This window comes from Alligator sinensis, unplaced genomic scaffold (assembly GCF_000455745.1).
Source record: "Alligator sinensis unplaced genomic scaffold, ASM45574v1 scaffold1215_1, whole genome shotgun sequence".
NCBI classification, from domain to species: Eukaryota; Metazoa; Chordata; order Crocodylia; family Alligatoridae; genus Alligator; species Alligator sinensis.
The window spans coordinates 40,554-52,981 of record NW_005843229.1 but is presented as its reverse complement, the minus strand read 5'-3'; the positions used below and the strand labels follow the sequence as shown (position 1 = coordinate 52,981).

Genomic DNA, 12,428 nt, shown 5'->3' with positions numbered 1-12,428 from the left:
CCAGATCTGGGTTTCCCCATTGGGGCTGCACCATTGTGGCAGCAGCTGCAGTCCCCAAGCTTGCCATGCCAGGCAGTGTTTGCTGCTACTGCCCACCCGGAGCTCGTGCGCTGGGCAGCAGCAGCAAACACTGCCCAGTGTGGCAAGCCGGGGGGCCGCAGCTGCTGCCACAATGGCGCAGCCCCAATGGGCAAGCCTGGAGCCAGCACGGGTGGGTTACAAACTGGTGCTGTGTGTGGAGGGAAAAGCAGCCCCTCCCCTGCCCTGTGGCTGGAGCCCCGCACTGCAACGCCTCACAGGCTACCTGGGGCTGCCTGTGCCTGCTAGGAGAGCCCTGCATGGCCTGCGGACGGCTACAGCAGGGAGCTCTGGGCATGGAGCGGGGGAAGGGCTGCTTTCCCCCTGTGCTCAGCACCAGCTCTTCCCCTGCCCTTCGTTCCCCCCCCCCGCTTACCTGTGTTTCCCACGCTGGAGGAGCCACATGGTCCCAGGCCAGAAGCCCCTGCTTGGGCTTGGTGGTGGGGGAGGCTGGGCTGGGCTGGGCTGGGCTGACCCTGCTTTTGCAGGAACTCTCCAGGGCTTCCTCTGGGTCCTACTGCCCTTGGTCCCTGTCATCTTTGACAGGAACCAAGGACAGATACATTTTAATTTTCTAAATTTTTTTAGAGGCCCCACGGGCCGGGTAGAATGGCCTCACAGGCCATATTTTTTCCACCCCTGTACTAGGACAACTGTTAAGATCCACCCTGGATATAATTCCAGAGAGTTATATTAATAAATACTTGTTATTTCAACATAGGAGTGTCCAGAGTGTTGTTGCTGAAAAAACAACATATCAATCCTCTCCTGCGCTTTTTCCTCAACTTATGCTCAGGTATGTATGTATGTATGTATGTAGTCATGTGGCTGCCCAGCCAGTGTGTAGCCTGCAGCTACCTAGCTTGTGTGTACTGCATATATTCAGTCTACAGGTGCAGGCTTACATGGGCACACTGAATTCTATAAGAAGGACCAAACACCAATTAGTCAGCTAGAAGTTTGCCAATTAGATGCACAAATAAGTAAAGTTATTAACTAACATAATACCACATTTACCTGATTCTAAGATGAGGTTTTTTTTCTCTATTTACCATGGAGAAAAGACACTGGGGAAGAGGAAGGAGACCAGAGAGCAGAGGCTGGGGGGAGAAGGGAGCAGAGGGTTGGTGGCGGGGAGCAGGGAGGAGGCAGGCACAAGCAGGAGGTAAGATACTTGACCTCCCCACTTCTTGTTTCCCTGCAGCAGTGGGAAGGATGACTTAAAGATGATCCTACAACCATTTTATCCATTTTACCATTTTAAAATAATTTGATTCTATACATGGAAAATTATAACAAATTAGATTTGTCTTAGAATCAAGTAAATGCAGTATATAAAACTGAAAACTTACGTTGACTGAAATTTCTTCCCTGGAGACCCGAGTCAGAACTTTGAGGATGAGAGAATTCTGTGAGTCATATATGATTGGTATGGCATAAAAAGGATCATACAAAGATTTTTGGACACATTGAGGAAAGTAAAGGCTCTGTGTTAAACTATGGAACATATATTTTGTTTTATTTCATTATTATAATTATTAAGCTTTTTTTTCTCTTTTACAGCCACTGAAAAAATAAAAAAACAGCTCATCATAAACTCACTAGAAATAGGTAGAAAGAGTGAATTCTCCAGGATTTTCACATCTGCCTTGATTCCTACTTTGTGACCTTGACCACAAGATGTGTGACCTGAACAAAACCACAACACAGAACTCAACAGGGGTCCATTTAGCTCCATTAGGTTTGGTCCTAGGTTGCATTTCGCTGATCACTATTGTCCTAAATATATTGGTCCTATATGCAGTGAGAACAGAAAAGAAATTACAGACAGTTGGCAACCTATATATTGTTAGCCTCTCTGTTGCAGATCTTATAGTTGGTGCAGTTGTTATGCCCCTGAATATCGTGTACCTACTGACCCCAACATGGGTCCTAGGTAGACCAATCTGTCTTTTCTGGCTTTCGATGGATTATGTAGCCAGCACTGCTTCCATTTTCAGCCTCTTCATATTGTGCATAGATCGTTACCGTTCCGTTCAGCAGCCGCTCAAGTATCTCAAGTACCGGACCAAAACTAGAGCAACTGTAATGATTTCCGGAGCTTGGCTAGTTTCTTTTCTGTGGATCATACCAATTCTGGGTTGGCATGTTTTTGCCAATGGTGGAGAAAGGAAGGTTTGTGAAGATGTTTGTGAAACTGAGTTCCACAAAGTCACCTGGTTTAAGGCGTCAACAGCCATTGTCAACTTCTATGTGCCATCTTTACTGATGTTATGGTTCTATGTGAAAATATTCAGGGCTGTTCAGAAACACTGTCAGCATCGAGAGTTCATCAATGGATCATATCAGTCTTTCTCAGAAAACAAAATCACACATAGTGGTAAGGTTCAAGAAGAGCAAAACATTTGTCTCCAGAAGGAAAACTTGGGTTTAAACACAAATGTTTTGAAAAAAAGCTTGGTAGATCCCAGCTGCAATGTCAATATCAACTTCCCTCCTGAAAGTGTAGAGGCAAAGCTTCACCGAGGCAGCTCAGACAAAGCCTCAAAGGCCCTCCCTAGAAGAAATGACAGAAAAGTCATGAAACTTAGCTGCTTCCCCCTCACTATTGCCCAGACTCAGCCAGGCATAGAAAAAGTGAGCAGGATGTATACGTCAGTTGATAAGCACAAACAGAATGAAGAGTTGCCTTGCCCAGGGGATCCTGAATTAAGTGACACGTCTGAACACACTTTCGCAGAAGTGGCCTCATGTAAAAATGACTCTGATCCTACTTTGGAGTCAAATTCTGGTTCTGAAGAAAAGACTAATAACAAAGATGTTGTAGGTCTTGGTTACCTGAAAAACACCTGGAAGAGACTGCGCATCCATTCCAAGCAACACATACAAGGACTACATATGAACAGAGAAAGAAAAGCAGCCAAGCAGTTGGGTTTTATAATGGCAGCTTTCATGTTGTGCTGGATTCCGTACTTTGTGGTGTTTATGATAATAGCTGTTTGTAGGTGTGAGAAGTTTAAGTTACACATGTTCACTATCTGGCTTGGCTATGTGAATTCCACCTTTAACCCACTCATCTATCCTCTCTGCAATGAGAACTTCAAGAAGATTTTCAAAAAGATCCTTCGTATCTCTTCATAATTTATCTTGTGGCTGATTTTATTTGGTGTGGAAAAACAAATGAAGTGTTCATGACTCTTCAGTGACACACAACCTTTCACTTTTTCAAGGGAAAAATAATCATGCGTGAGGTATAAAGCTTTGGAAGATTATCTGTAAAACAAGTGTCTGTGAAAGTGGGCAATGTGTATGTTCATATGGCAAATAGGAGCTTAAGAGTTCAAAGTATTTATAGGGGATCTGGCTTTGACCAGGACTCCTGATAACTCAGGGGCCAGTCTAAGGACTGCTAGGCTATTGTGCATTTTTTACATCTTTTAAGACTACCTCTTTCCATTATGTATACCAAAACTGGAGAGAAGATAGAAATCTTCAGTGATATAGAAGTATCTGGAAAATTTATAGAAAGAAACAGACTGCAGTTTATATTATTAGCCAAATACTCATTTTGACTTCTATAATATACATTTTTAAACCTGGGAACATGCATCTTGTTGAAGGCATAGATTGCTTACCACATAATTTTTTTATGTAGTATAAATATGGAGTTTGAATTGTTGTTTTTTTTCAAATGTATCCTGTTTATTTATAATTTCCCCGGTATAATGCACTTTTTAGAGATACCAAGTTGTATTGTGATGTGCTATAAATCTTGGGTTTTGTGTTTAACATTCTTCAGTGTTTGTTCATTTCACTGGAAAACACATTAATAATTTTCTATGCTTCAACTATTTTCCATGTTTATTGTATGTAAGACTTCTACCAGCCACTATATGCTAGTTACTCCTGTTAAGAAAGTGCACAATTGATTCTGGGCTTGTAGAGATACAGTTATGTTAGAGTAACAGTTATGTACTATTTCTCCTTCCCCTAATAAGTTCTGCTAAAGTTAGTGCATGCATGCTACCTTTCACTATATAAAATATTCATGCAAATCTGCATCCAGCAACTAAGATTTTAGAGAAAGAGAAATGGATATCCAAAGTATGCGTTTCTTTTGCTGTCACTTAAATGTAATTGTATCTCAAAAATCAAGTTGAAAATTCTATTTACACATTCAGGGCTAAACTATAAATGTGCCAAGGAAACAAGACCGGTTCTACTTTGACTGAGAGAGGTATTCAACTGGAAGTGAAGCTAATAAGTAACATTTGCAGAGTCACTGGCTGATCCATTGTTCTAGGTACTGCAGCAATCCCTAAAAGCAGATATTCCTATCCACACACTATGAATCAATGGTGACCCAGTGTGTACATTTAAATTTGGATTTCTAAACATAAGTTCAAGAACCAAAACATAGTTAATTAAAGTGTTTCTACTGGCGTAAGTGCTGGGCCTGCTTAAGGTGTACCAGAATAATCACACCAAGATATGATCATGCAGAGGACAGGAAGGATATTTAGCAATATATAAGCTGACAGCCACATTATACTATGACTGCAGCATAGCAACACATGCCTCCATGTGCTCCTTTGATGGAACTAGTTAAAAGAAATAGTAAGCAGAACTTCATTAAGAGTTCATCCCTGTGGGGTCCCCCTCAGCGGTATATATCATTGGATAGTGTGGCAGCCCAGACATAATACTACCAGCTTCCATAACATATAATCTCTAGACTTCATCAGGTATACTTCATATAATGTCTAGGCCTCAGCAGATATACTTTAGTCTTGTGATTTAGGGATGGGTTGAGGAAACACTGTTTTTTCTTTCATACCCCTATAGTCAGGAAGGCCTCATGCTCTTGCTTTCTAAAGGACCTCTAAAATTCAGCCTAACAATACTATCCTCCTGCTGCCATCTTGATATCCTGGTGCATTTCTTTGTGAGAATGAAAACAGTGTTTCAGTACTTCTAAAATTGCTAAATTAATTTAGCAACAAAGATATAATGGGCTGAGGAGAAGAGCTTTCTCCTGCCTACTCTTACCCTATTAGGAAAAAATATTGTAGTGTAATAGAAGAGAGGAACTGGGAGTTATGTCATCAAGGTTCTATTTTCTGAGTGCATACAAATTTGCTGAGTGATCTTGAGCAAGCTAAAACTTTGCTGTTTTTCTTACTGTTCATTTGTTAAGTAAGCATAAGCAAAGGTGTGATAAGAGACATGGGCAGTACTGGCACAGGCCCTTGGAATCTTGAAACAAAAGATACAATATAAATGCAAAGTATTGTTTATTCTCTTTCAGTTATCTTGTCTTTAAGATCCTTAATGTCATCAGATGTATTTAAAGAACTCAGTATTAAAGGACAAGATATTCAGTTTGCATTTTGCTAAAAATGGAAGATGGACAGAATGGAAAACATAACTATCATTGAGATGCTTTAACCAAATCTATTCCGACTATCTCATAGTAGAGTCAGAGAAGGGGGGAAATAAATGTTAGGAGTCTATTTCATCAGAGACATGAAAGAAAGAAGATCAAGGCAGAAATACTCATTTTGTAAATAAGAAGCAACAACTTAATGGTGAAAGTGATTAACTACTGGAACAACCTACCCAGACATGTGGTAAATCCACCACCATTTGGAGCATTTCAGTTGTAATTGGATCTCTCTCTAAAACATGCTCTAGTTCAGGTAGTTTTAGCCTTCCACACATTTTCCAGGGGATTATAACCATACTTTCTAAATGGGAGTAGCCCAGGATTAATAGGCAAGTAACTTAGAAGGGCTCTGGGAAAAGTTTAAAATAATTCAGTCACTGGACTGGATAATACTCATTTACATAATAAGAAAAATTAATTTCCTCCACTGTAGGAACTGATGTTGGAATTCTCTGACATATATTATGCAGGTGGTCAGATTCAGTTAGGAAAGTAGTCCCTTCTAGCCTTGGAACCTGTCACTCTATAAAACAACAGGGCTGTGAGTAATGCCTGCATTTCATTTCAGTTTTGGATTCAGCATTTCAATGGAACAGTGATTCGTTTTGGTGTTTTGAATTGCTGTTTCATTTTGTTTAAGCCAAAAGTCTTTCAAGTTTTGTTGCTGTTTCAGTGTTTCGGTCATAGGCTATAATGGGGAATGACTAAAATGCGTATAACTTTTTTCATTTCTTGCCTGCTTCTGATGAAAATTGCAAAAATGGTAGCCCGTTCAGAGGGCATGAAGCCTGCCAAGACTCAAGGAGATAGATGCAGGGGTTTCTGGGAAACTGCACCTCAAGGTGCTGAAAGCAAAACTCATGGCCCCCACTGAGGCCATGAAGTCTGCCATGTTTCAAGGAGATAGGTGCAGGGGTTTCTGGGAAACTGCACTTTGTCACAGAGTAGGGTCTCTAGAGATGGCCGTAATACTCCTAGGGCCCTGTAACCATGCCAGCTCCACCTTGTGAGCATCTTCTCTTCTCATCTGCCACCACATCTTGTTGGAAAAGATCATAGATAGGGAGGCTGCCCTTGAGTTTCTGCTCAGTCACGGTCCTAATGGACCCCACTAAACCCTGTAGGTTCTTGGACCCCTTGCTGAGACCAACTTTAAGTAGGTTCCTCAAGCAGTCACCCTGAGCCTTATGGGCTAGATGAATGGCTCCAACCACCCCTTACGATGCCCCATGCCTTGCAGATCATATATCAATATCATCCCTGTAACAGGGTCTCAGTCTCACTCTACCTTCTATTGTTGCTGGGCTCTCTATGCCCCCTGTCACTGCACCCTCACTGGTCACACGATACGGCAGTGTGCCCCAATGAGGTCTCCTCCTCCCCTACAACCTCATCCTGGCCCACCACTTTAAATAACAACGGGTAAGCAGCGCAGTAGCACTAGCATCTCAGGCAGCCAAACTGTCTCCGAGCCTTTCTTTCCTTTCCTGCAGGAGCTTCTTCTCCAGCAGCTGCCAGAGAGCTCTCCCTACCAGCCACAGCTCTGGAACCTAGATGTGCCCAGGGCCCTGCCACCTTCTGGTCAGCTGACTGGGAACAAGTGCTAGGGGTGTAGGTTGTAGTTGTGTTTGTCTAAGGACATGGTAGACAAGGTTCATGGTGTCAATCCAATATCTTTTAGTAAACCAACTGAATAGTTGGAGAAATATATCTTGGCAAGCTTTTGGGTTGAAAACCCTTTGTCAGGCTGAGGAAGCACCTGCAGTTGTTGTGTGTGCTCTCCCTGGATGGAAGGGATAGTAAGGAAGCCAGAGGCTAGCATGCAATGTAGGCAAGAAAGCCAGTCAGTGAAAATGGAAATGGAAGCATCAGGGGGTGAGAGAGAGGCTGGGGTAGGGGGAAGGAGGATGTAGCAGGTGAAAGTGGAGAGGTACCTGAGGAGTCAGATATCTGGCAGGTTGTAGTGTGTCATAATTCCAATGTCTATATAGGTCCTTGAGGTACCTAGGAGGTTCATAGGCTCATCTGTGAAAAGTGGTTTGTAAATTCAAACAAGCACTGCACCTTGCTAGCCTCATCACCAGAAGCCAACTTCCTACAGCCCAAAATACACTGAATGGATCCAGACCATTCCATGACAAAACATGCAAAACCTGCCAACAATATCTTCAGTATGGAGATATCTTCAAAATACATATCTCCATCAAGGCACCAAATGCCCAGTTGGAAAATACGTAGGAGACACCAAGCAACAACTGTGCACCAGAATGAGCGCACACTGAAAATCTATCAAAGACAAGAACACCCAAATCTAAAAAGAGAGGCGTATAATGGATGGAAGACAGGAAACACTACTAAGGAGGACTATACTGCACCGGTCTGCACCTGCAGGGAGCAAACTAGAAAAGCCAAGGCTGCAACTGAACTCCATCTGGCTACACGAATCAAGGGCAATAACAAGTCCTTCTTCAGATATGTGGGGAGTTGAAAGAAAAACAAGGGCAACATTGGACCCCTGCTAAATCAACTGGGGCAGCTGACTACCAACACCCAGAAAAATCTGATCTACTTAATGATTACTTTGCGTCAGATTTTCACCATCCCAAAGAGACCACCCTGCCAAACATGTTGTGGGATGACCAGGGTGAAGATGAATATATGCCTACCATTGGCATGGATCTTGTGAGGGAGCATCTTGAGAGGCTGGATCCCCATAAATCAGCTGGTCCAGATAGGTTGCACCCAAGAGTGCTAAAGGAAGTGGCAGACATCATAGCACAACCACTAGTGAGTATATTTGAGAATTTGTGGCACACAGGTGAAGTACCTGAAAATTGGAAGAGGGCCAATGTGGTGCTCATCTTCAAGAAAGGCAGGAAAGAAAACCCTGAAAACTACAGGCCAATCAGTTTCACCTCAATTCCTGGGAAGATTTTGGAAAAAATTATCAAATAAACCGTTCTTGACAGAAGGCAACATTCTGAGGGATAGCCAGAATGGGTTTGTTGTAGGTAGGTCTTGCTTGACCAATCTCATTTCCTTCTATGACCAGGTGATGTATCACCTGGACAAAAGGGAAGAGGTTGATGTAATATATTTGGACTTTTAAAAAGACTTTGACCTGGTATCCCATGATGTCATGGAAAAATTGGGCAACTGCAGCCTCCATTACTCCACAGTCCAATGGCTGGGGATCTGGCTCTGAGGTCAGAGTCAGAGAGTGGTAGTTAACAGAACTGAATCAACATGGCACTCAGTGACTAGTGGCATCCACCAGGGCTCCATTCTTAGATCTGTACTCTTTAATGTCTTCATAAAAAAAGATCTGGACACTGGTGTCAAAAGCAGACTGGATTGACCCAAAGAACCTTGTCTGCCTGGTGTGTAATTCTGCAGCTCTGCACCTCCCCTACACTGTGGCCCATGCCTCGCAGGTGGCATCCCAGGCAGCTAAGCTGAGCTCACTTGGATCCTCACAACTCCACTGCAACCAGCAAGCCTCAGGCCTCTCAAATATCTTAGGGGTCTGTGCTTTCCCCAGCCAGGACTGTGTGTGTGTGTGTGTGTGTGTGTGTGTGGTGGCTGGAGGTTATAAGGTGCCTCCTACCCACCTTTCACCCAGGGAGTTGTTGGTCCTGGCATGTCCTGGGAGCTGGTGTGCCACCGGCAGTCCCACCAGGCCTCCCAGCCATGGCAGGGTGACATTTTAGATCATGCCTATGACCTTGGGTCTCCTCTTTCCCCATAGTCCCATCCCATACCTCCAAGCTTACCCTGGCACAGGAACTCAGCAGGGACATGTTCTTCCCTTGCTGGCTGGTGATGCACTGAGAGCTGCCTCCAGCTCTGAGAGTGGAGCATTAAATGGTTCAGAAATCAGAAACCAAAAGGAAATAGGTGGAAATGGAGTGAGGAGAGTGACACTCCATCTGCACCTGGAGCTTGGGGAACCCCACCAGCAGCAGGTTCACCTTGAGGAACACCAGCTGCTCCACCAAACCAGGATCCAAAGAGGTGTGGTGAGGTGCCACAACATCACCAGTAATGCTGAACACCCTGTCACTTGGAACACTGGTCGGTGGACAAGACAGGTGTTCCTGGGCAACTGGCCAGATCCTGCCACATCTGGCTGCGGTTTGCCCAGTAGGCCAAGGGGTCACGTAGCAGCAGCTCCATGTCCCCGGCGAGATAGGCAGCCACCAAGGCCTCAGTGCTACCTGCCTGATGGTGGGGTCTGGTGCCTCTAGACCCCACCATGGAAACCATGCCCTTGGCCCACATTGGCAGTGGCTGTTGTAGAGAAGGAGACTGGCTGGTGGATAACGTGCTAGCATGGGATAGGGGATCCCTGTCTTCCACATCATCCTCCTATGCCCTTCTGCCTCCCTGACTCTGTTCACCAGCACCTCCATCCAATGATCCAGGGTTTTGCTGCTGCATATGCTCCCCTTCACCCTCGGGTCACACATCCAGACCAGCACATGGGCCATACTGGATCACAAGGGATCAAGCCATTTCCTGATGCCCTCCTTCAGCCACCTCGCCAGTGCCTGCATGTCTGGTGGCAGTGGCTTTCTCCAGCCAGGAACATTGATCTCCTGGAACTTCTCCATTTGGTTCTAAAGTTCCCTCACTACAGGGATCAGCTAGCTAAGAAGGGCATCGGCAGTGCTGAGGATCTCGGTGGCCTCAAGGAAGGGCTTGAGGACCAGCAAGATCTGGGAGATGGTATTACACTCAGCTCTTTTAAGGGGGGCGCTGATTCCAATCTTCCTGAGCAAGGTGATCTCATGAATGAACTTCTGTTGCTCCACCAGCCTCTCGAGCATCAGGCATGTGGAGTTCCACTGAGTCTCCACATCCTGTATGATTTTGTGCTGCGGAACACTCAGCTCTGCCTGTTATCCTGCAACATCTTGCCCCCCTTTATACTTTGGTAGAGGTAGCCTGCCACCTTCCTGCATTTGGAAATGAGCCTGTTGGTGATGCTGGCACCATCACCAGCATCTTTGTCCCCCTCCAAGGCATCCCTGACAATAAGATGGAACTTATATGCCACACTGGCATCGTGGACCACCTTGACTATATTCGTCCCATTATCAGTGACCATGAACCTGCGGGTGAGCTTTCCCTGCCCAACAAGCCACCCCTGCACCAAGTGGTTCATGGCCCCCATGATCTCGGTGCCATGTGGGACTCATCGTTCACCTCATCCTGAAGGAGAGCCCACTGATGGCCTGACTGGTTGCACCAGTGGTCTGTGAGGGAAAGGTAGGTTTGATCTCCACCCAGGCTGCTCCAGATGTCTGAGGTGAAGTGTATGGCCACCTGTGGACCTGCCTTGCATATCTCCTCCCTCAAATACTCCCTGCATGCCTCATACAGGGAGGGCACCACTGTTCTGCTGAAGTTGTACATGTGGGCACCTTGTATAATGGGGCCACAAGTGCCATGAGCCGCCTGAACCCTGGCTGCTCAACAAAGGAGAAGGGCTGGCTATCCACAGCAAGCATCTCTCCAATGCTGTGGGTGACCTCACTTGCCTTGGGAATGTGACCCCCTGTGAGCCTACCTTTCCCCCACTGTTCCAGGGTGGCCTGGGGATGGGGGCTTTCAAGCAACAGAGGGACTTCTTTTTGGGCATGCTCCCACTGGTGCCAGGCTCAGGGGGAGCAAGGGCAAGGGGGTGGTGCCTGCAGAGATGCATCAGCATCCCCGTGGTCCTCATGCATTCCCTGCCCCCCCCCCCTTGCCCCAGTTGGTTTTGGCTCAGCATTGCAAGTAGGTAGCATATGTGAGATCATCTCAAAATGATCCCAGACCACACTACCCCCTCACTTCTGGGGTGCAGGTGGGGCTCCTGCCTTATCCCCCTCTTCAGCAGGCAGAGACACAACAACAGGAGGACCTGAGCCAGCTGGCCCCACAGCCTCCTCCACAGTCCCTTCTGGGGAAGGAGGCCTGGCTCTAGGGGAACTTTGAGCGGTGTGGAGCACAAACTCTGTTTCCTCCTCCTGCCCTGGAATTTCTTGTGCTATCAAGCTGAGGTCCCCTACTTTAAGATTGAGCTCCTCTAAGACTGGGAGTGGGGGGCTCATGCTGGGACCTGCAATTGAGGTGAAGGAGACTGTGCTGCTGGTGCTGCTTTTTGTCATGCTGCTGGTGCTGGGGTTTATCATCACAGCTGGTGTCAGAGGGGGTGCAGCTGCAGGCACTGCTGTGACTTCCTTGCTCCCAGTACCAGCAGAAACCTCATGGCTGGTTGAAAAGAGGCTGCGTCTCAGCTTGGGTGGCAGGGAACTGACATCTCGTCCCTCTGCCCCCTCTCACTCCCCTCCCAGACTTGGCAGCGCCAGCCTTTCCAGCACACTTCATGTTTTCGTGTGCTGGAAAAGGTGTCTGACTGTGTATAGTGTATCTATATGTAGGTGTCTGTATGTGCAATCTATCTAAACTATGCTGTGCATTCCTGAACGGTCCCCAGCAATCACACTGTCAGGCAAAACACAGATTTCTTTTTCTTCAGGTTAAAAAAAAAAAAAAAAAAGGATAATTTCAGAGGAATAGATGCAGGGAAAAAAAGAAATGATATAGGGATAACAATACTAGTATTGTAGTTAGGCTAGTATAGCTAAGCTGTCAGTGTAAGATATATTCTATCCAATTCTTTGCAAGTAGAAGACACACTCCCTAGCTAGACAGTAGCAGCTAAGTAGTAGTCAGAGTTAGTGCCTTTCAAATGGTGCTCTCTGGTGAGAGACAGGCTGACAGCTAAGGCACTCACAGGCTTGTATACTGTTTAAAAACTGTTTAGGTCCCTCCCCCAGAGTACTGGGATTGGAAGGGACCTCAGAGACAGTTGGCAGACACTAGCCAGCTACAGATATCTGTCTGTTCCCCCCTC

The 12,428-nt window shown here is 45.7% G+C and overlaps 1 protein-coding gene across 7 annotated transcripts in view; it reads left to right on the top strand.

Annotated features, from left to right (window-relative positions):
• The window catches only part of HRH1 (histamine receptor H1), a 114,142-nt gene extending 108,821 nt beyond the window's left edge, over window positions 1–5,321 (top strand). For 6 of the 7 annotated variants that reach the window (XM_025194510.1, XM_006038035.3, XM_006038033.3 and 3 more), the window contains 2 exons: window positions 800–874; window positions 1,642–5,321. In XM_025194510.1, coding sequence (XP_025050295.1) covers window positions 1,759–3,219 — 1,461 coding nt within the window. In that variant the 5' untranslated portion in view covers window positions 800–874; window positions 1,642–1,758 and the 3' untranslated portion in view covers window positions 3,220–5,321. The remainder of the gene's footprint in view (window positions 1–799; window positions 875–1,641) is intronic. The other variant, XM_025194511.1, reaches the window with a different exon arrangement.
• The last annotated feature ends 7,107 nt before the right edge of the window (window positions 5,322–12,428 follow it).